At 43.9% G+C, this 24,975-nt stretch overlaps 1 protein-coding gene across 4 annotated transcripts in view; it reads left to right on the top strand.

The window, feature by feature from the left end:
• PARP6 (poly(ADP-ribose) polymerase family member 6) overlaps window positions 1-24,975 on the top strand; it is a 289,649-nt gene that overhangs the window by 79,639 nt on the left and 185,035 nt on the right. For all 4 annotated transcript variants that reach the window (XM_085643949.1, XM_085643947.1, XM_085643948.1 and 1 more), the window contains exons 4-5: window positions 6,667-6,761; window positions 23,421-23,481. In XM_085643949.1, coding sequence (XP_085500075.1) covers window positions 6,667-6,761; window positions 23,421-23,481 — 156 coding nt within the window. The remainder of the gene's footprint in view (window positions 1-6,666; window positions 6,762-23,420; window positions 23,482-24,975) is intronic.

Here is a 24,975-nt window from a genome sequence, read left to right as displayed (position 1 = left end):
TTGACTCCAGTGGCATGGAGAGCACGGGACCCACTTCTGGGCAGTTCGGGCTGGACTGTTCCCATGAAGCACAGGGTCAAGACCGATTTGCATATGGCCAGGTCTATACTGGGGTGGAATGGTGAGCAAAAGAATGATGGATTTAACTCGGATCTCTTGACTGGGTGGTGAACGTTTTGATTTGTACCGCATTCCGTCCATCAATTGTGTGTCTTTTGCTTTCTCGCCCTAAGTGCGCCAGGTATGCCCAGACGTGGGTCCTGGGCTCACTGTGCCACTGGAAACAATCTATCCTGGCTGATATGGGGTGAAACCCCGCAACTGTTGCTAGGATGCTTGTTTCCGGTCCAGGGAGGACCTGGCTCTGCAGTTCGGGCTGGACTGTTCCCATGAGGCACAGGGTCAAGACTGATTTGCATATGGCCAGGTCTAAACTGGGGTGGCATGGTGAGCAAAAGAATGATGGATTTAACTCAGATCTCTTGACTGGGGGTGAATGTTTCGATTTGTTCTGCATTCCGTCCATCAATTGTGTGTCCTGTGCTGCAAATAAAAGACGCATCATTTTATATATAAAGGCTTCTGGATTTCATTTTCAACACTGGCGATGAGGTTGAGTCCAGCCACGGGTCTGCCATCGAGAGGAGCAGCACAGGAACAGAACCCGTTTCTGGACAATGATTTTACAATGGACTGGAATTCCTATTTTCTACTTGAAGAACTGCTTCTACAAGCGCTTTTATAAAGAAGAACCCACAATTTTGGCAAGTACTGGCGCAGCGATTCATGGTATTTTATTAACATTACTCGCAGTTAGACAAGCACCAGCTTTGGCAGCGTTAGTGGAGCCATGAGACCTTACCGGTACAGCTCCGCTGCATTTTTCAGATGCCATTGTGTCACTCGATTTGCGGCCAAGATTCCAAGTGCGCTGTACTTCTATGGGCAACACGCTGCTTCCTGTTCTCTGCCAAGTGAGAACGCGTGTTTCAGTGTGCGTGCGCGACGCGTAGCAGCACATCAATTAGGTGAAGGTGTTATTGCAGGAATACTGCGATTGGTTGCCACAAATTCACCTGGATTGGCGGATATTAAACCATTTCCTATTCACTGTCATCTTTGACTCCTTTTGAGGATTGGGAGTTATTTAACTAAAGTAGTGTATTTTCATTAGCTGTTTCCTGCGAAGTCCACATCAGGAGTCAGTTTATTCTGTCTGCACTAACAAAGGGGTACTCAAGAGCTACATTATACTGCTGACTGGCATTAGGACACCGATCATAAGCTTAACTATCCCGGTACTGTTGGATCAATTCTATCTCGGTTTTGGGATTTAGTAATCTCATTTTGTATTTTTTTTAAAGAAAAAAGTTTATTTTTAACAAAGATTATAACCATGCAGTTTGATCCTCCAGGGAAATTCTTACCCAATAAAGGGGAACCAGTTATGCCTTGGGTGAGATGGAAAGAATAATTTATTACATATATGACTGCCATTGATGGTCAAAGGATGGGACCAGGGAGCAAAAAAAGTATTTTATTACGCTGCCTTGGATCAGAAGGTCAGGTGGTATTTAGGAGTCTACCCCAAATTGAACAAGATTAGATGTGTACAAGGAAGCGTTACTTAGGATGGAACTCAGGTTCAAACCATCCACCAGCATTGCACTGAACAGATTTAAGTTCTATACCAGGTCGCAAAAGGAGAACAAATCCTTTGATAATTCTTAACAGCATTGAGAGGTCTTTCTATGCCTTGCAACTTTGAACAAATGACTGAAGAAATGATACGAGATCAGATCATAGTTCATGTTAGAAGTAAAAAGATACAAGAGCAGTTATGGATCGTAGGGGATCCTAAATTACAGGACGCCATTTCTATTGGTAAACTTTAGAGCAATCAGAAAAGTGGGTGTCTGTAGTAAGCAAGAAGGGTTCCGGTTCCGAGGAAGTATGCTCTGTTTATGCTGGGGAGGGAAATTTGTGTGCTGATTCCAATGGACGAGAGTATAAAAAAAAAATAAGGGGAGGAACACAATATGTTACAGGTGTAGAAGTACTAATCACATAGCTTCCTTTGTCCATTGTCGTGGCATTGGAAAAGAATGTGTGAAATTTGGACGCACTGGGCACTTTGCTCGCATGTGTAGGGACATGAGAAGGAGAAATATTAACAATAGTTCTCAGAGAGGTAAAATTTCATCCATTAACGATATAAGGAGACATGACATCAAATGTGAGTGTGCAAATGTAGAAGTACGCACCATGGACGGAGAAGTAGGGGTAAGAGGTCCACCTGATTTGGAGTCCCCATGGACAATCATTACAAAAAAATATTTTAAGGGGAAGTTTGGAAGCCTTTTTGCCCTAGACAAATTGAAACCTTCTGATATTATTGCGGAAAGCTTTGATGGTATTGTTATTGATGTAATTGGCTACAACCCTGTAGAGTTGGAATTCAAAGGAAGGAAAGCTGAGGTTAAGCTGTATGTGGCTGTGAAAGGTGTGAATGTACTTGGGTGGAAGGACCAGTGGAAACTGGGTATTATATTAAACCCCAGAAAAAGCGAACCAGTTTTAGTCATAGCGGACCAATGTGATGAAGAGAATATTTCCCAACAATGTCCATGGTTTTTTCTGACAAGTTGGGCAAATTAAAAGGTTTTTCACACGAAATAAAAGTGAAGGGAGGAACAGTCCCGGTGAGACAAAAATTAAGGAATGTTCCCATAAATATCAGACAAGAGTTGAAAACTATGCTGGAGGATTCAGTCAGAGAAGACATAATTGAGGAGATAGAGTCATCAGAATGGGTTTCTCCCATAGTTTTGGCGAGAAAAGGTGATCAATCTTTGAGACTATGTGTGGATTTAAGAGCTTTAAATAGCAATGTAATAGCTGATTGATACCACTTCCCAACATAAATGAGGTGGTGAGCATGCTGGAAGGAGCTGCGGTGTTCTCTACCCTAGATTTAAGGTCTGCTTACCACCAGATAGAATTAACAGAAGCTTCTAGATACTGCACTACTTTCATTACGCCATTGGGCCTGTACCAGTATAAGAGGATGCCCTTTAGTTTAGTTTCAGCAGCATCAGTGTTTCAGAGGGCTATGTACCATATTTTCAAAGACTGTGATGTTTTTGTCAAATGTTTCAAAGATGATATTTTTGTGTGCTCAAAGAATCACCAAGACCATCTAACTCAGGAGAGTTACTGTTCAAGAGTGGAAAATGTATTCCTCCAGCGGGAATGCAAGATGTTGTACTTAAATTGGCACAAAGACAACATCTCGGCATGTCTTCTATGAAAAGGCTCATCAGAACTAGTTTTTGGTGGCCTGGTTTAGACAGGATGGTAGATCGTATTGTAAGGAAATGTCAGGATTGTGTGAGTAGTGAGAGAGGTCTTAGGGTAGTACCTGCACCTTTAAAACCCATGGTCTGGCTTGAATTTCCTTGGCAGAAACTTGCCATGGATATTTCAGGACCGTTTTATTCATTACCGCAAGATGCCAGATTTGCTCTTGTGGTTATTGACTACCATTTAAAATGGCCTAAAGTAAAGTTTGTAAGTCATATTACAACTAAAGTTGTTATTGAATTCCTCAAAGAAATATTTGCGAGAGAAGGGTACCCTGAAGTACTCATCACGAACAATGGAGTCCAATTCAAATCTAGAGAGATGGAAGAATTTCTGGTACATTGTGGCATTCGCCATATGACTACTGCATTATATGAGCCTCAAGGGAACGGTCAAGTGGAGAGTTTCAACCGAGTGTTGAAAGAATGGGTAACTGATGCACGTAAATGTGGTGGTGACTGGAAGAATGAATTGAGAGAAAAGATCTGGAAGTATCGTACCATGCCACACACAATCACAGAGGTTAGTCCTTTTAAATTGCTTAAATGTAGGAATCCCACAACCAAACTCTGTCCTTGGTGGTTCAAAAAGAAATGGGAAAATAAATGTGATGTTATGGATCTACGGCGTGTGAATAGGAAAGTGGAAATTAAACAAGGTAAGATGAAGTAATGGTATGACAGTAAATGGAGAGTTAAAAGGTCCTGCTTTCATGTTGGAGATTGGGTCAGAATTCGCTTGCCTGGAATTATCTCCAAAGGCATGCCCAGATTTGGTAAAGCCATCAAAGTCGTTAAAGTGAATATGAACACTGTAGTCACACAGGACGGAAATGTTTGGAATGTTAGGCATGTGGCAAAGTGCAAAGGCATCAAGGAAACCAATGTACATGCAGACCATGCTTATGATCAAGATGAGGAATTGTTAAATGAATATTCCACTTTTGAACACACATCTGGACATGAACCAAATGAGTCTGTAGCGTCCACAGTGAAAGATACTTGTCGTGTGAGGCAGGTGCCTCGCAAATGTAATGATTTTGCTATTTATTGATTTTATGTTTTAAAGGGGGAGATGTGTTATATTCTCTTCCTATTACTTTGTATTATGTTTTGAAGAGTGCTTTACCGTTGCTAGGCACGTTTGGAATGTACAACGTCTTCGAGTCAGTTTACCTTGGCTTCTCGTAGACGCTGGATGTTTGATGCTGTGCTGCAAATAAAAGACGCATCATTTTATATATAAAGGCTTCTGGATTTCATTTTCAACAACTTGCACTGACATTCCATGCATGTGTGTCGAGTGTGTGTATACATTGTGTATGTGAGGACATACAGGACAGTAAAATTGTGTGCAATGTGTGTATCTTTGCTTCCCCAGACAGTTGTAGTGTATTGCCTGCATTCTTGAAACTAGAGAAAGGAGACACAGACACGAGAGTGAGGGAGGATAGACAAGACTGTCCTTAGAAATACTATGAGGACCTTTTAGCAAACGATTACTGATTAGATTCCCCTGAGCACTGCCATTTGGTGGAAGGTAGGGCAACAGGGGTGAGTCAGCAGATTCTGTTCTTCTGAGTCTTTCCTCCCAGCACTCTCTCCATGAGAAGCCTTTGACTGATAGCTGTCATTATCTAGAGGGGCAATTGCAGAAAGGCTGTTCTTTGCCCAGTTGGCAGAGCCTTAGTAGGACAGACCCCAGGATACCTGTGGCAAATGACCCTAACCACCATGGTTGTGGTCCAGTAGCCTTTATCTGCCTTGTGGACCACCAAACGCGGTCTAACAATGTGTTACTGGCTGCATCGGGATTCCAAGTGATTCAGAAATACTGCCACCATCCCTGATGTTACCCTTGTAACTCCTGGATATTTTGGCTGCAAAAATCTAAAATATCCAGGTTGGCTACAAAAAGCAATATCTGTGCAGTAATACCAAGTTCTCTGGTTATTCCAAATTTCGCAGTGCCCACCCTGTATTTGCCCAGTAATCCCCATCCCAAAATTATCAATGCGCCAGTATCGATTGCTCTATGTGTGAAATTGTGAAATTATTGCTTCAAAACTCTGATGCATTTGTTATTGGACCTTGTGTGTCATGTAAATAGTGCACTCTACGAAGGCACATAGCACCCATCACTAAATAGCGATTCCCTGTACCTTTTTATGGCTCTTCTGGTCTCTCTGTCCTTGCAGCAGCCCAAGAGGCTCAGGTCTCATTTCTGGCTGCAATGAGCAAGCAGGTTTGACTCGGTTTCACTGCCTCGGCATATCTTCTTCCGAGAACTGTCTGGATGTTGCTTACCTCAGATCATGTGTTTGATTTGTATTGGACCAATTCAATTCCTGATGACCACCTGAGCCTATTGCTGTCTAGAAGCAGAAGACGGCATTCCATTCTAGAGTCTCCTGTGGAAAATAGCTTATTTTGCCCAATTAGTGGATGCCTGTTCCTTCCACTGTAGACATATAACTTGCACTGTATTCTCGGGAGTTAAAATGCTTGGGTTGAAGACCTCATCATTGGCTTTGGATTCTTGCCAGTGTCTCTCAAATTGGATTGAGTGGCTTGTGTTTATTTTTTTCATCAACAAAGGTGTGCCACTTGCTCTGAGAGACTGCCTGATTTTACTGCTCTCGAAATGTGGGACCGCGTCTTGTACAATGGAGCCACCTGCTGCCATGACCTGCCCCGGAAGAAAAGTCATGATGGTAACCATCAATACCCAGCTGACTGAAGACAAGTGTGGAGCATGCCGTAAGGATATGTGCCACTGAGGAACCATGAAGCCCTTGCTGTCCAGCTGGTTGTGACTGAATAGAGGACATCTAGGCATCCAGAGAATGTTCAGAAGTCTTCGGACCCTTCACCTGTGAGGAGCCTGCTCAGCCTCTAACCCATCTGACATTGTGGTTTACATCCAGAGGACTCCATAGATGTTTCCACTCCTTGTTTTCTTTCCATTCCAGACTTTGGGGCAGTAAGGCATGCATAGAAATAAGTTGAACACAGAGAGAAGAGTGGTAAACGCAGAAGATAAGGCATAGATTGAGAGAAATGGTGCATAATAATATCTTTACAAAATGAACGTTCCCCTCAATCTTTCAGAACTATATGCAAAACATATCTGCATCCTGTATGCCTAATATACAATAATTTATCACTAGTAGGAACACCAGACTCTTTATCTTTGCCAAGGCTTGTTTCTTCCTGTATTAATTTTACTTGATTTCAGCTGTGCTCTCATTCTTGCACAATGTAGTAACCCAACTATTACTACTTTTATTTGCCTGTATTTCAGGGTACGTGTGCAGCTGATTTATATCGACATCCGCAACTTGATGCAGATATTGATGCCGTAAAAGAACTCTACAGTGAAAATTCTGTATCTGTGAGGTACGTTTAGCGAGCTCTTGGGTATCTGAAGAACGTACAGCAGTTGCTTATGAAAACCTAAGTGCTAGGGTTTTTTTCAGCATCGATATATTTGGGCAGAAAGGTGAGCATATACATGTCAGACACCATTAGGCATGGATAAAGATTTGTTTATGTGTACAGCCACAATTGGGTATTGACAGGCATCACTTTTCAGTATGTATATCCACTGGATAAGAACAGAGCTTTTATCATAGACATATTAACGCAACACTGGGTGTCGACGAAGGGCCTGATGTACTGTTTGTTGGATAGAATGCTATGTTACAAGCGTGGCAGATATCCCGTCCACTGTATTACAAGTGTCATAGGATATAATGCTCTGGTCATATGGCGAACGAAGTGTCCCATCTGCCAAACTCCAAAGCAGGCCCAGACATATCAGCAAAAGTAGCTAAATTCAAAGCATTGGATGTTAGAAATATTTCAATGTTTGTATTCAGTTTTTATGTGGTCGAATAAATCAGAATATTTATATCCAGCCATGCACTGGGTGTGAGCAGGGAATGGTATATGCATTGTGGGATATACCAAGAATCCCATTGACCCTATACAGACGCAGCACTGTAGTTAAATCCAGATATGATTGGGTGCAAATATAGATATTGGCAAGTCTGTAGGCAGCTATCTATTGTCTTGTGCACTGCACCAGGAACGGCCTGTGCAGGTAAGAGCGGTGTGTGTGTGGGCCGGGGGGTGAGGGGGGGTTGGGTGGGATACTCGACAGACGACGCCAAGGGAAAATTAAATATATAAATATGTTCCCTCGTCGTCTGTCGAGTCTCCCTCACCCCGCCCCACCGCTCCTACCTGCACAGACCTCTCCTGTACCGCATGTGTGTGCAGCCAGCTTTTAAACTGAAATATCAACTTGTGTCTATCAGGCACTCTTAGATCCTGCTGAAATAATGTGTCTGGAGAAACAATGAGGGTGTTGTGGGAATTTCAGGACCAGGGCCCTCACGATGCCACTGTATAGGGTCTCCTGTGGAATCATTGCTGGGCTGAGCGCTCTGCCTCTGAGATAAGGTGGCGGCTGGCTCTGTTTGTAGTGCTTGGTGTCCTTCACCCATTGTTCATCGACTGGAGGGACAGAGATAAGGCGAGGCGGAGAATGTGAGCTGCACTATCAACATCAAGTTGAAAGCCACATTAGCTACAGACATATTTAAACTTTAAAGTCAGTTTAGAGCAGCATGAAGATTAGCGATCAATCCCCCTTTGGTTTATAGCAATCAAAACAGAGACCTCTGGAATATTCAGTTACCGTCAACACATCCTGCTTTTACTATGTCTCGCATCAGTCTGTAGGAGCAACATCCTTGTGTCTGTGTCAGTGCTCACATGTTAGGCACCAAGACAAAAAAGGATGCTAATTCAAAATTCTTTTTTATGGTTTGTTATCAGGAATATAATAAAATAGGGCTAAATGTTACAAACACCAAATGCTCATGTCTCGGGCCGATAATATTGCCCTTTCATTTCCTGTGGATATCTTTTCTTGCCTCAAATGTTGTTACTAGAATGTACTGTCTGTTACCAGATCCTAATCAATACATACAGAGTAATACAAAATGCTAACACAGTCACAGAGATCATACATTAGGTATGAAGCTACCAAGAGAGAAAATATCTATAGGGTGACTAATCAAGTAGAGAAGAGTTGTATCTAAACCATATTATCTGGGTATATCTGTGAAAAAAAGATGAGGGAAGAGATGATTTCCAATTGTTTTGTGTCTCCAAAAATCAGCGTAAGCACAAGTAACAGGTGTAGGAACGGTGCTAGCACAGCAGTTAACAATAAAATTTAAACAATCAAATCACAACAATAGCCCATTTTTAACAGTATCAACACAACTAGCAATAGATTAGTACTCAAATCAATTTATGATTAAAATAATTTAGTGGGTGAAGTTAATAATAGTTGCAGTGAATGTAATTGGAATTCCCCTGATTTAACTAACTTCAATTATTCAAATAAGTCCTTAGATGACTCTGCATTATTCAAACAATTGGTTATGGCAATGAGAATGTAAGAGATTTCAGATGCACTCCAAATTTAGCATCACATGAAACCATCACTGTCACTCAAAATTTCAAAATGAGTAGTGAGCATGAAGATACACCTCCTTCCTATGCAGTATTAGCAGCTAAGAGCGCAATTTATACTACTTTAACTATGATACCTGACACCCTTATCAATCATTCGTCTTTACTATTGAACCAAACAGCGCTGCTACAAGACATCTTTCAAGAAATAAAGGATATGTGGAAGACCCAAAAATACACAGCAGAACCTAGTGATCACACTAAGTCTGTCATACCCAATCTTAAATCTCTTTTGTGCACAATGACATGATTGATCAGGTAGAATTATTACTAGCAAAAGTAGCTCTACTGCTAAAACAAAGCAAAAAAAGAAATATTGGCAGAAGAGGATTAGATACATACAGTACTATCAGCGTAGAGGTATTGGAAGACCCCACATATATTAAGTCGGAGGAATTACCCCTATATCAAACTAGAACTTTCCCCAATATAAATAGCAGCCGCTGTGAGTGTTGAATCAATAAATATTATCTCTAATACCACAAATGAAGGGAAGGAGTAAGCAGTCCTGATAAGCTTGAAACAGTACATCTAGATTCCAGTCTGACACTCGGACCTATGCTTTCCCCTGATCAGGAATCAAGAATCCAATTGTACAAAAGTTAGTGAAGAGTAAAAAAAACTGCAAAAATTAAATAAAAGATTAGACCCTAAAGGAACTAAATCCAGCAACAATCTCACAACGACTAATCGAAAAGTGTTTCCAATTTTCGAAGTTAAATATCCATAAAAAGCACAATTAAACTGCAATTTTAACAGATAAAATGGATACGAATAGTGAAGGAGAGGGAGCTGAAGTAGTTAATTTAATAATATCACCTTTTACAGATAGGATATTTCTCCACAGAGAAATTCGGGTTCAAGTAAAAATGTCAGCTGGGTAGGACCTAACCCCAAAGGTTTTTGACCGGAAATGAATTACAGCATTGATGTACACTGTCGACTTGCAAGAGATCTTGAACTTAATCAATGGCAACTCTCCTAAATTTGGTGACCCGAGAATTACCTCCTTAGGTTATGCAGATGACTTGGCGATATTTTGTATCACACAGATCGGATTTCGGCAACAACTAATTGATTCCTGGAATATAGTAAATTGAATAGTTTGAAAGTAAACTACACTCTGTAGGGAGTTCTTCGTACTGGAGAAGTTTGCACAAGACAAAATAGAACCCCCTGAGCAAATACACACTTTTTCTGTTTTTCTCCATATTGGAAAAAGTGTTTTCCTTTCGAGAAAGACCTTTCCCTTCCCAACCGGGAGGGAAAGTTGCTCCAACCATGTGCCAGAGTCGATCTAAGTCTGTTTCCAGGGTGGAAGGTTAATGATGAGCAGTTTGGAAATGCCCACAAAAGTATGTTTATGACAATGGATTTAAACCTGCCAAGAATGTCTCTGTGACTTCCTGGCAGGCCTAAAAGAGTTGGGGCAGTGATAGAAGTCACTGAATGAGATAAGAAGGATGGGAGTGGCTAAAGAAGAGGGTAAGAGACAGGGTAGTGGATACTGATGTTGGGAAGCACACAGATGATTCATTTGTTTGTGAAGGCTGCCATCACAGTGACTCTTTGCAGTAACATGTGACAATAGACCAATGAAGGAAAGGGTGACAGTTAAAGAAGATGCCCCTAACTCCAGAGACATCCAGAAAGGTGAGACTTGCATAAGCAGGTGGGAACTGAATAGGACACAAACTGAACTAGCAAGCACACCATAGGCACCATAGGAAAGGAGGTGCCACAAGAGTAAGGAAAGCACCTTCTCATAGCGCTAGATGCAGGCGACATCTGGCTGTTATCTACAAGCTAAGTGGGAGGGAAGAAAAGGTGGAGAGGGGAAATACCGGAGTGGGAGCAAGCAGTTAAGGCGTAATCACTCACTGCTTTGAGGGTATGGCAAGTGGAGTGTGTGAAAGGGACAGGAACATCAATTAGGTAGGAACAGAGGAGCCAGACAAAATACCAATGACCTAGGGATCATGTATGTACTGATGGTTCTGGTAGTTTTGTACCAGAACCAACCGTGCATACCTGCACATGGCCTTTTGTGTGAGGTGTTCTTTATGAGCAGTGTCTTAAGGTCTAGCCAGAATGTGGTAAAGTAGACGATACAAGTATATCAGAATACCAGTATCCATACATCACTGGGGGTGGCTAGAGATATCAGCATGGGTGTGGTTTATCCTGTGCATATCACCAATCTTTGTGTATGAACAGTGGTATTATCATCTGTAAATGAGGGTGTGCAGTTCCTATTAGACAACAGGGAAAAGAGAAAGCTGGAGAGGTTTACACAAGACAAAATAGAACCCCCTGAGCAAATACACACTTTTTGGTTTTTTCTCCATCGTGAAAATTTTTTTTCCTGTGGAGAAAGACCTTTCCCTTCCCACCCTGGAAGGGAAGTTGCTCCAGCCATGTGCCGGAGTACATCTCAGTCCGTTTCCAGGGGGGGAGGGTAATGATGAGGAGGTTGGGAGTGCCCACAAAAGTATGTTTATGACAATTCCAAACTCTCCTAGGCAAACCGCACCTTGGAATACCCATTGTCCCTACCCATGATTTAAACCTGCCAAGAATGTCTCTGTGACTTCCCGGCAGAAAAAAGAGCTCCATATAGGAGCAAGAGCCCTCACACACCCGAGAGGTGTCATGCTTCATCATTTGGGCATGCTCCTCGTCGGGCCTAATAATGTAATGCCCCACGGGCACCCACTAGGGGGCTCTTTACCGGAGATCTTCTTTCGGATGTTGTATGGTGAAGTGAGGGTGTGTGGGTTGTGTAGTGTAGTGTGATGATTGAAAGTGTTTTAAAATAGGTATAGTGATGCTAAATGTCAATTTATTTCATGAAAAAGAGCACACTTCCCCAACTAAAAACGTGGTGCTCAATTCAAATATAATGGTCTTTACGGAGCTCAACTCAACTCATAGAAGTAGATAGTGGTCAACATGTTTCTTGCCTCATGCTGTCCAAAAGGATCAATTGGCAATTCTTCAGGAACTAGTGCTGCAAACCTACGCTATTTAGTGACTAGAATCTAAGTGTAGAACTCACTGAGAAGTAGTAGACAGTCACACAACAGGACGCAAGGCGATTTACCTGGACCTGATTGGGAAAAGTGACCCTTAATATGGATAGACTCGCCCCAGAAGGCAAACACAGAACAGAATGCTTTGTCGCGTCTTTGACGAGGAGCTGTGTTCGTATTGCGAACCTACCCCGGCTCCGTTGCCTCACATGTGTGTGTGTATGTATATGATGTTTTTAGAGTGCGACCCTAGCTGAAAATCAGTGAAGCACTGTACAGGATCAAAGGCAGAGACACAGTCAGAGGGCTTGTAGGCATTCTGTGTGGTGTGAGATATCAGCATCTGGAAATCCAGTCATCATAGAATGTTGAATGAGATACCGATTATGTCCTGGGAATACCCATGCATTACTGGGAATGGAGAGAAATATCAGTCATCTGTTAGTCACTCTTTGTATGTGCAGATATATCTGCATGTGTATATGCAGTGATCAGAGGGTATGTAGAGAGAAATCACCAGGGGCATAGCCATCCATAGGTCAGGAGGGTTGTGCTCAACCATCCATTTGGTCGGTGCAGGGCTATTATCATGGATCTTCACACCTATGCATCTATGTGGAACAAAGACATTTGTTATGCAGCTCTCCTATGGCTATTTATAATATTGTTTGTAAAAGAAAGTCATCCATCCATTAGAGTTGATACATTGGTTGGGGTAAAGTAATCCATTAAGTTGTTTTAGCTAGATAGTTCAATTCGGACAGATATGCAGCCAACACCTGGTTTTGATAAACATTGCAACACAGGAGAACCCATATCCATGGGTAACCAGACTGGAATAATCCACTGAGCCCTTTAAGCATGGGTAGATATTCTGAGTGAGAATTTCCCACTGCTCCATATGTAGAAGGTGAATATATCCAATTGTCCAATGGGTGATATATTAGATACCCACATTTGCAGGGCTTCTACAACCTAATCAGAGAGTGCAGCTTCATTGTGTTTAGTTATGCAATGGACAACGATAACAGAATATTATAATAGAGTTTGAATAATAAAATAGGAAATAATGTATCAGTTCCTCTATTGGCTAGAGTGTGCACATGACACAGATGTACCTACTCACTCATATGTGTGTCCTGCATGTGGACGTGAGTACCAAGTTTCATCCCTTGGCTATGGGTAGGGTATTGAGATAATCCGAGGATATATTTGCAAATTGGCACATATTTGAAACTATGCAGAACCCAATGTTGGAATACCGGGAAATAACATGAGGCTGTCAGGATCCCACCGTCTGGGGAGAGGAAAATGACAAAAGCAATTTATGATGCTCTTCTACGGGTACAGTACAATAAACACCCCCATTGTGCAAGTTGATTTTGTTAATGGAAGTCTACATACATGACTGCTTCATAGTGCTTGCTGTCATTGGGTGAAGTGATTAGGCAAAGGCAGGGTATCAAATAATGGGCTACGTATGCTGGATGACTAACCTTTTCAAATTTACCACAAAGGCCAAATAATCTGTTTCTGATCTCAGTTACTGTGCATTCCATAGAGAGCATCGTGGGCCACATCAATATTCCCACAAGAAGACTTTCCTGAACCAGGGCCTGAAAGTACATTTCCAACTAGAGATTGTAAACTTCGGGCACAATATTTTCATACATCCTGTTCTGTAGCTGTGTTGATCTTTGCTTCCAGTTGGCCCTGTCGACCAGGATGAGGGTCCTGGACTACACTGGAGACAAGGCGTATCTGGAAAGGTCTTGGATGGGCTGTCCCATGGTTTCAATTTGAAAATGGATTGTGATTTCTTATCCAGTAAAAGCTGGAGGTGCCTAACATGATCTTTAGGGAGCCCTAGATAAGTGGAGGCATGGAGATCAATCCATCACAGCAGCAGAACTGTCACTAGAATTACCCTGCCTTTCAAAGTAATGTAGGCAAAAGAGCCCTGATTAATGTGAGCGGGTAAAGAGCACAGGCAGTTGACATAGACTCCGCATGACCTACTGTGAAAGGTACTCTGTATGCCATATGGTTATCCAGGGCCTATTGCATAAGAAAATGGGAATGGTTCAAATATTCCAGTTACTAATATAGGGTAGGAAGATTTTTAGGAGCTATCCAGAGACAACTATGCAGGACCGGGGAAGGTATAGCGTTGTTCATCTTCCATTGTACAAGGACCGGTCATTGCCTTGCATTCATAAACGACTCACCGTATGGGCACAGGATAAGGTAATGGGCATACGGCTATCCAGGAAATGAGCCTACGTATGTTTCTATGTACAAAGGTAGACAAATGGCATTGGTATATTCAGGACCCACCGAACAACGGCATCACATTGACACAGGACAATTGAGCACTTACTTTACAAGGCTGAGAGAATGACATGCGGGAGATCTTGACCACAAGAAGATATTGAATGCTATGTCTAATATGAACAGCACAATGGACAAGGCAATTCCTGGAAATATGCAGAGCCTGAGCAAGGCAACTGACATGGGGATAGCCAGAAGCACAGTGGGTGCTGGCAGAGAAAATGCCCTGGAATAGAACAGGCCAACACTGATGGTCTTTCCAGGTTCTTCCGTCTTCGTGATGAGAACTCCCAAGATGTTGGGTAGCTCTCCCCACTTTCAGCTTGGGGGGACACATGTTAGACCTGGCAACTTTTGGTGTAGCTTCCCCAGTCATTTACCTGTTTTTGACTATGCGCTCCAATTTGTTTTTGCTGGTGTTAGGACTCTGGGCACTTTACCACTGCTAACCAATGCTATGCTAAAGTGCAAGTGCTTCCTGTCTAAAATGTAATGATATTTGGCTCCTCTATGATTTGACTATTTGATTTACTAGCAAGACTCTCGTATAGTGCACTGCGGCCCTGGGCCTATAAATCAAATGCTACTTGTTGGCTTGCAGCACTGATTGTGGCACCCACACGAGTAGCCCTGCGAACATTCCCCAGACCTGCCACCACAGTGTCTGTGTGTACAGTTTTAAACTATCATTTCGACCTGGCAAGTGCACCCACTTGCCAGGCCCAAACCTTCCCTTTTATTACATGTAAGGCACCCCTAAGGTAGGCCCAAGGCAGCCCCATGGGCAGGGTGCAGTGTATTTAAAAGGTAGGAAATGTGCTGTTGTATTTTACATGTCCTAGTAGTGAAATGCTACTAAATTAGTTTTTCACTACAGAAAGGCATATCTCTTTGATAGGTTAGCATTGGAGCAGCCTTGTAACATCTTACAAGTGTATCTGCAAATTGGGAGCAGATAGAAAATTAGAGGTTGGTGTCTCTAGACTCACAATTTAAAAACACATTTTGATTAAGTGGATTTTAAATTGCAGGTCTGAAAATGCCACTATTAGAAAGTTGGAACTTTCTTTCTTTAATCAATCTGTGCCTCTACCGGTTTCTGAATACACGTCTGGGTCAGGATGACAGTTGGGCTGTTTGTGCATCCACTCTAGACAGTCACACAAAAGGAGCTGAGGTGTGCCCTGCATATCCTGATGGCCCATCATCAGACTGATGGGACTTCCTGAGCTAGAGTGGTGGGAGGAGTTGACACTGACACCTGAATAGGGCTGTGCCTGTCCTCACACAAAGAAGTCTCCACCCCCTGTATTATGTCTGAAGCCAGGGCGGGGAATGGCAAGGTTTTGTGCCCTATAAAGACTTTCCTTTGAAGTTTGCCTACTTAAAAGGCTGAAATGGGTACAGGTACTGGACCTCTGACACCATATACTCAACACTTCTGGGTTGAGGACATTCTGCCAGGAAGAAGAGCTGGATAGCTCAAGAGGGGCTGCAACTTTGTTGTTTGCTTTGCTGTGTTGACCTGCTGTTTGTTGCTTCTGCCCTTGGAGTGAAAGGACTGGACTTTGCTTTCTACATCTTGCTTCCAATGTTCCCCAAGGGCTTGAGTTGAGCTTGCCTCCTGTTAAGAAGTCTCAGGGCCATCAAAGACTTCACCTGCAACCTCTGGACCCCTCTGCTGAGGAGTCTTACTTGGCAATTGGTGCTAATTTCAGTTCCTGGGCACTTGGAAGTGAGTTTGGGGTGCTACTAAGAAGAACCCAAGGCATCAACGCCAATCGATTTTCGGAACCAGCGTCTGTTTGCAGGTCTGACGAGTGTGCCGCTGCCGTCCCACTTAACGTACCAATCGCGACTTACACCGCAGGCTCCGACAACGATGCAGCACTTCCGAAGATCCGTCATTACATGAGTCCTGAGCACCGCACCACTGGAGTCTGTGGTGCACTGCTCCGACTCAGATGACTGTGGCCTGGTCCGACATCGGCACCGTGGAAACTGAAGCCTCACGGCTTGACTCACGACACTTCATCGGCGCTGCTCCACAGTAAGGAACCGAGGTACCGCACCGGCAACTGTAGCATCACCTTCCCTGCAGCAGTAAGGAACCAATGTATCACCTCCCTTGCCTGGCATTAAGGAACCCACACATCACCTCCCTTCCAACAGTGAGGAACCTACGCCGCACTGGTCTCTGTGACGCCTAACCTCCTCTGTGTTTTTCATTGTCTTTGTTTTTTACGACGCCTCTAAGGTACTGTACTGGGGTCTGCTTGATTCCGTAAATGGCCCTCGCTCCATCGAGGTCGGACTGACTTTGTGGAGTTGTTGACGTCGACCACGACTAAATAGCCCTGGTTGGAGCTATTGTTGACTTCTAAGATCTATACTCAATTTAATTATATAATTCTGTGGGGAAGCAGCGTGAAATCGGCAGAGCTCCACTGAGGCACAGGAGCACTCCCATCTCTTGCTCCAGTGCCGGCCGGGCTCAGCACCTCCCCTCACAAGGACCACAACTACCAGCAGCCCCGCAGCCCTCAGTCAGGTGGCACAGCTGTCAGCGATCTGGAAGCGCGCCAGGAGGCGCTACAAAGGCGTGACTGGGGCCGAGTCCCTGGGGCAATATAATTCTGTGGGGAAGCAGTGTGAAATCGGCAGAGCTCCTCTGAGGCACAGGAGCACTCCCATCTCTTGCTCCAGTGCCAGCCGGGCTCAGCACCTCCCCTCACAAGGACCACAACTACCAGCAGCCCCGCAGCCCTCAGTCAGGCGGTACAGCTGTCAGCGATCTGGAAGCGCACCAGGAGGCGCTACAAAGGCGTGACTGGGGCCGAGTCCCTGGGGCGATATAATTCTGTGGGGAAGCAGCGTGAAATCGGCAGAGCTCCGCTGAGGCACAGGAGCACTCCCATCTCTTGCTCCAGTGCCGGCCGGGCTCAGCACCTCCCCTCACAAGGACCACAACTACCAGCAGCCCCGCAGCCCTCAGCCAGGCGGCACAGCTGTCAGCGATCTGGAAGAGCGCCAGGAGGCGCTACAAAAGCGTGTCTGGGGCCGAGTCCCTGGGGCGATATAATTCTGTGGGAAAGCAGTGTGAAATCGGCAGAGATCTGCTGAGGCACAGGAGCACTCCCATCTCTTGCTCCAGTGCAGGCCGGGCTCAGCACCTCCCCTCACAAGGACCACAACTACCAGCAGCCCCGCAGCCCCGCAGCCCTCAGTCAGGCGGCACAGCTGTCAGCGATCTGGAAGCGCGCCAGGAGGCGCTACAAAGGCGTGACTTGGCCCTCCTCCCGCGAGGAAGCGCGTGGGAAGCGCCGGGAGAAGCCCGGGACAAGGGCGGGACCGTCTGAGGCCATCGCAGGCAGACAGAGGCTGGGCTGGGCCAGGTCCCTGTCAACCGCTATTCCTGCTATTCCCTCTTGTGCTGTTTCACGAACACGGGCCATTTGCTTACATTGCATTGATGGCTCAACCTCTGTGAGTACTGTTTGGTTCAAACTTCGCCTGTTTTTAATTAGCTTTGGTTATATTCTTGACATTTTGTTGCAATACTACTTGTGCTAAAAACATGGAGATACGTAATAGCTCTGTGGGGACATTGGACGCTTATCTTCTCCGGGCCGATTCCATATTAAGCAAAGAAATAAACCTTATAGAGCGCAGACTCTCGATCGACCCTTCCCAACAGTCCCCGCTCAGACTATTACCTCAAAGCACCCTTCCCCTCCCTTCCACTTCGCCCTTTCTCAGTTCTACCCTCATTCCCACAATCCCTATCACACAAATTCAATCTTCCATTAGCGACACTAACCCTCCCCCCGTTACACCTTCTACGAAGGGACAACAAACCCGAGGGAAAGTGAAACACCCACAAGTTACGGCCTTGGGGTTTACTGAGAAAAAGTGCAGAGTAACTAAACAACGCAAAAACCCTTCCAAACCGAAAATGCAATCTCTGGGCACACAAACTGACCAAGGACCACCTCTCCCTGTGGCCCACCCTACTTTGAATGTAGCTTTACCTGATAATGTTTCCCAACAAAATTTCAAATATCTTACAGAAGAAATAAAGATCACCCTAGACCGTAATCTCGAGTCCATAGCTCACAGCCTTTTTTCTAAGCTAAATGACACACTCAAGTCCTTTGAGCTAAAACTGAAGCATATTCTAGAAACAAAAGATTCACCCAGACTTAGTGTACCGAGATCCGATGGTTTACCAAAACCTTTTACTCACTTTGTTCCTCAGACTAATCTCTCTGGTCATCCTGAGGACCATACTCGTTCTCTGCCTACTGGAATTTCACAACAACCCACTTACCCTCCACTTGATAGGAGTACGACAGTTAAGAATTTACCTACGATACATCCTCAACCAAAGAAAACTTACCCAGTTAGTGGTTGTAAAATTTCAAGTTCACATCCAAACTTAGAACGTCCAAATTTGCCGCCTGCTACGTGCCCATACATTGTAGTTTTAACTGGTGTTCCCCCTATAGTCCAAGGAGTGACAGAATCCTGGGCCTCTTTGCGAAACAAAGCGGTGGATTGGCTAGTCAAACATAAACACTTTAACATGCTAAATTCCAACCAAATAATCATGGTACGGAGAGTCGCCTGGATCGGTCCTTCACCAAATCCATCCAGGCGGCTGTATTATCGTTAACTTTAGTACCCCTAGAGCTGCCCGTTCTATTTTAGCACAAAAGGAAGATCTCTCTCGCCTATTCCAACCGCCATTCTTTCTGTACCACTTGGTTTTTCTACCGGCCACTCTCTGATTTATCAAAAATTTCAAATGGCTCCATTCTCACACAAAACAGATTCGCCTCATTGTCATTAATAGAGGAGGTAGACTGACTAGCCACGACCACCAAGTTTGCTAAAATTTCAAATTTTGTGCAAACAAGCACTAAAAACTCATGTCTTTCAACCCCGATTCCAGAACTAGAGCCTCCCCTAGCAAGTAACGCCCTATCTTCATTTGCGTCTCAATTTTTCCTTCCTAATAAATCTCCACAAGCACTTTCATTACTCTCATCCAACCCTGTAGACATTCAAACTATTCCTCCAACTATAACTGACTATGATCCCAAACAGATTTCCATTCCTGAGGATCTTTCTCTTGCCCAAAAAACTTATAATCTAACTTCACCAAATAGATCAGAAAAACTTCCTACTTCCTACCCAGTTAGTGCAATCTACTGGAACATTGCAGGTCTCCACTCAAAAATTCATCATGAGGGCTGGCTAGCATTTGTTAGGCAGTACGATATCCTCTGCCTGCAGGAAACGTGGGCACTTTTTCCCACTCATCTCACTGGCTACAAGACCTTTTTTTCGCCAGCGCTTCCCTCTTCCTCAGGACGGGCCAAGGGAGGTCTAGTAACCTATATCTCCAATCTTATTCCAGCCCAATCTACCAGCGTTCTAGAAACTGACCCAAATTACCAGATAATATCTTTAATACTCAATAAACTTACTTATGTGCTCATTGTCAACTTTTATAACAATTTGCAAGATTCTTACCGGATAGGTCTGTTGAACGAAATTCGCTGTTTCCTTATAGAGTATCACAATCAGCCCCTAGTCAAAAACCCCATCTTAATTTGGGGAGGAGACTTTAACTTACCACTTTGTGAAAAAAACAACATCACTTGTGGCTTTATGGAACACAACGAATCTTCGTTTACTCATTTTTCTCACTCTCCCAAAGGTCTGTTGATGAATGAAACCATGTCCCTCCTACAAATAACTTTTTCAAACGAATTAATAATCCCAAATGTTAAGAGTAGCCCCACATATCACGGTAGAGGTGCTTTGACTTGTATGGATTTTATATTAATGTCTCACAGTGCAGTCAATCTAATCACCAACTTTACCACTCATGACTGTGCATATAGCGACCACTTTCCGATTTCTATCACTATGGAACTAGCTGGTTGCATTACTCACCCAATTTTTTTTTATCCCAAGCAAAACTGTCAATGAACAGGCCAAACGGTTATGCCTTAAAATGGTCTAGTATTGACCCAGAAAAAACTCTTAAAGAGATAATTGAAGGGAACAGAGCTGCTTTTACAATTTGTTTGGCAGAGTCCTCTACATCGCATGAGGTTGTAGCAAATTTTAAAATCATCACGACAGAGATATACAAGGCTCTTACTACTTTTCCAAAATCCAAAAAGAAATCGGTAGTAAGTTGGTTTAACTCAACATGCTCCAAGGCACATAAAGCACTTAAAATGGCCCTAAAGAGAGTCCCGAGAGACAAAGCAGAGGTTTCCCAATGGAGAAAAACATATAATGAGTCCCTTAAGAACCGCAAAAAAGAACTAAAGGAAGAACTTTGGCTTGCTCTTCAAACTAGCTCTAAATTAAAGGATTCCTCAGCTTTCTGGGAGGTCATAAACTCCTCATTTTTTCTGGCCCAAAAGAACGTGGCACATTAGAGGTTACTATAACCGAGCACGATTGGATTAATCATTTTTTGCACATGTTCAGTTTTACAGACCCTCTCTCGTCATCTTCATGCCCCCTCGCTCAGACACTGCCAGTCCCTCCCTACGCCTCCAAAATTCCCCCTATAGAGTTCGCCTTGTCCGACACTATCCTAGCACTCAAAGCTAGTCGGGGTGGGAAGGCCCCAGGCCCGGATGGGGTTCCCGTGGACTTATACAAATCCAACATTGAACTATGGGCCCCCCTCCTACTCAGAGTGCTGAAAGCCACTAGCGAAACCGGACCATTGGACTCCTGGTCGGAGTCAATCTTGGTTCCTAGCTTTAAAAAGGGGGATCGAAACAGTCCGTCCTGCTATCGATCCATCTCGTTACTTGATTCTTTAGGTAAGGTGGTGGGCCGCATTTTACTCGACCGGCTGCAATGTTGGACGGAGCATAATAACATCATCTCCGACCTTCAATATGGTTTTAGGGAGGGCCTGAGTACCATCGACCAGGTTTTAAACCTGGTCCTACTAAGAGGAAAATACGTTAACGCAAAGGGAGGAAACTTTTACAGGGCTTATGTTGACCTCTCTGCAGCGTTGGACTGTGTTTCATACACCAAATTATGGTCTATCATGGTGGATATGGGGGTGGACTTAACAATAGTTAATTACATCAGAGATCTCTACTCTGGCGCCACTGCCAGAGTGAGGTTCGGTACTGGGGGCCAGTTATCATCGTCATTCAGGGTCGAGCGGGGAGTTAGGCAGGGCTGTGTCCTGGCTCCCTTTCTTTTTACCATCTATACCAACGGCCTGGAGGCAGCCATGCTGGAGGGAAGCCAGGACCTGCCCCAGATTAAGAGCCGTCAAATTCCCGCATTACTTTATGCAGATGATGCGGTAATCCTCGCTCGTACCCCATTAGAACTACAACGCTCCCTGAATCGATATTATAACTTTATGTCCAACCTAAATCTAAAAATAAACCCCACCAAAACATTCACGATGACCTCCGGCAAAAAATCACCAAAGGGACTAGGCATTTACATCAACGACACCAAGATCGATCACACAACATATCCCTATCTAGGAGTGGTCCTGGAAGAGGGCAATTGAGGACAGAAATCTCCAGTTTTTAAAATCCACCATGGCCCTAGTCTCCTTTACTCAGAGACTTGGAAAGAGACCCCCTAAAGAAACTCTGGAAATTTACCGCCCAAAATGTATCACCACAGCCACTTATGGAGCGGGTATATGGGGATACGCCGAAGTTGATTCCATTCAAAAAAACGAAAACAGCTTCTTGAGACACTTACTATCAGTCCCCAAATCCTCATCAACTTTTTTCTGCCACCAAGAAGTTGGTTTGCCATATATTACTGATACCATCCGATTGCAACCAATCTTGTTGTGGCATCGTATTTGGTCCTCAGAAAAATTGCTTCTAACCCAAGCAATCATTAGGGACTGTCAAAAACTGGCACATTTCCATAAAATTCCTTGACTGCATTATGTTTACAAATTCTGTAATGATTTGGGACATCCCAACTTCTACACTACTCCCCAAGACATGTCAAAGATACCGAGAAAACTATTCAAGGCGGAGTGTCTAAAACATCTTGATGATCTCCGTTTGGCAGTTGAAGCCAGCAAACCCTCCGTTCAGCATTCTTTATTAATTCAAACCTCCTACAATATAGAGCCCTACCTTATTTTAAATCTGTCAACTTATGATGTATTTTTACTCACGAGATTTAGACTTAACAACTTTCACCGACTCATCACCTTTCCCAATACTAATGACTGGTCAAGGGAACTTCCCACCTGCCCCTGCGACGATACTTCTTTACAGTCCCTTTTACACGTTACTTTTTTCTGCAAATTTTTTTGTGAACCTAGAATACGCTGGCTGAAACCGCTTTTGCTACAAATGTCTCTACGCGAATGCCGTCCTGCCTTGTTGGCTTTACAAATGTTGGACTCTCCTGCAACATGTTTTAATATCGCAAAGTTTTTAAAATTTTGTATAAGGCACCGAACAAATCTTCAATTGTAATACCTTATTCATTAATCATGCTGTATTTTGTACTTTGCTTTTATGGATGTGCTTTGCTTTCCGAATAAAGCTTTTATTGATTGATTGATCTTTAAAAAAGTGATATCTTGATTTTTTTAAAATGGTGTAAAGTCCTTTTGTAGAGTTTTTACTGTGTTACTGTGTGTGTGTGTGTACACATATTTTACACATTATCTCTGGGATAAGCCTGACTGCTCTGTGGCAAGCTACCAAGGGGGTGAGCAGGGGTTTTCTTGTGTGTGTAATTTGCTTACCCTGACTAGAGTGGTGGGTTCTGCCTGGCTTAGGTGCATACCCTAGCCAACTGGAAACCCCATTTCTAACAGTCGATATTTGGCAATCTATTGGAAACAAATTTGCGTTGAAGATAGGGAGGAGTTTGAATTTCTGTCAATTTGGGTATAATTTGCATGTCTGTTTCAGAGTGTTTTTTCTCTTTATTGTGTAGTTGGAGTGTGTGCATGTTGTATATATTTGTGTCTGAATTTTGTTTTTGTTTGTACATTCAAATCTATTTTTCATTATAAACTTTTTCGATACCATAGCCTTGTATCTTACTTACCAAATCTCTTTTGTCTTTCCCTTAAAATCCAATGTTTTGTCCTTAGAGAGTATGGCACCATCGACGATGCCGATATCGACCTGCACATCAACATCAGCTTCCTCGATGTGAGTAGCACCTAGTCGAAAGCACATGAGCGACACTTTAATCTTTACAGGTTATGTTCTGGCTGTCCTATATCCCCCAACATGATACATATGGCTGTTTATTACCTAGCATTCCTGCGTCCATTACCATTGTAAAGCCATTGGATTATTAAATTACAATTCTGCATCTAGCACCATGGCATAGTGGAATGTTTTTACTCAGTCATTTTGTATCCAGCATCATGGTGTACTTGGGGTGTTTTACCGGCATGCATGTAACTGATGGGCTGTTACCAGGCAATTACGAAACCAGTGCCATAGCAGAAGTGAAAGGCCGGAACTTTGTACGCTGCACTATGACATAGCTGATGGATAAATACCTTGTAACCCTTCACTCTGTACTATGTCATAATGTATTACCTGGTAATTGTGTTTTCGGCTGTCGTAGTATTACTAGGATGTAAATTATATTTGTACTTCCTATACAGGTGTGATTACTGTATTTCATTGCAATCCTGAGACATTGCCATGGTAATTGGGTATCTTGCAGTGAGAGTGATTTAAAATGTATGCGTCATTGAAATGTTCGGACAGTTTTACTGTACTGCCTTTGTAGGCTCTTCTCCGATGCAGTTAGCTAGACTTTTCTTGTCAGTTGATTCTGAGGGACAAACAACTGAAGAGACGGAGCTGACTGTCACTTTTCAGGAATGGATGGTTAATTTACCATGTACCACTCTGTAGAAAGAGAGGAGAACATGGCAACCCCCTCTTTAAGAGCGCTTGGGCTCTGCCCCATCTCAGTTTGCAGTCTCCTAAATAAACATTTTAGCAGGAGAAATATGCGATTAATAATACTTTATATAGTCAGTGCCTCGCCAGACTCTGAGAGGGCAGGCGGCCAGCCACCATTCTCTGAATGACACCAGGGCGCTAGGCTCCCCTCTGAACAGCCCCCATGTCCCTCTGAACAGCCCCCCATGTTCCAAACAAAGTGTCATTGAGAGACTGTCGGCCTCGTCGCACTGATACAATGCAGCCCCTGGCGGGTGTCTGTCGTGTATAGCTAGGCACGTTCTAGTGTTCTGCCCGCAAGTGTAACACACCTTACACCCACCCACCACAGGCATCACCAGTCAGGTGACCCTGTCAATAAAGGAGGCCGGGCGCACGTGCCTAGGGCCAGTTCTACACCATAATCGCCTGTGTCAGTGTGGTCATTTATTCTAGTTTCTGGGCCTAGGGCCCGCCAACATTACACTGGTGACGAAGATGGGATGTGCCCGTGCGGGCAGCATCCCAGCAGTTTGGTCAAAAGGGGGAAGAGTACTCTCCGTGTCGAGGACAACCCCCCGCGAGGAGGCGGAGTACACGCCTAATAGGCCGCGGGGCATGAACGGAGCCCGTGCGGCATATAAAGGAGCCCGCGGGGTGGCAATTGTCCACCAAGGAGTTGAGTAGGCCCACCCCATATCAAGAACGAGGAGTAGTGGCCTGGAGCACCCCACACCTGAG

Source organism: Triturus cristatus, chromosome 3_1 (assembly GCF_964204655.1).
Source record: "Triturus cristatus chromosome 3_1, aTriCri1.1, whole genome shotgun sequence".
Taxonomy (NCBI): domain Eukaryota; kingdom Metazoa; phylum Chordata; class Amphibia; order Caudata; family Salamandridae; genus Triturus; species Triturus cristatus.
The sequence above is the reverse complement of the archived record's forward strand: the minus strand, read 5'-3'. Positions and strand labels throughout refer to the sequence as shown.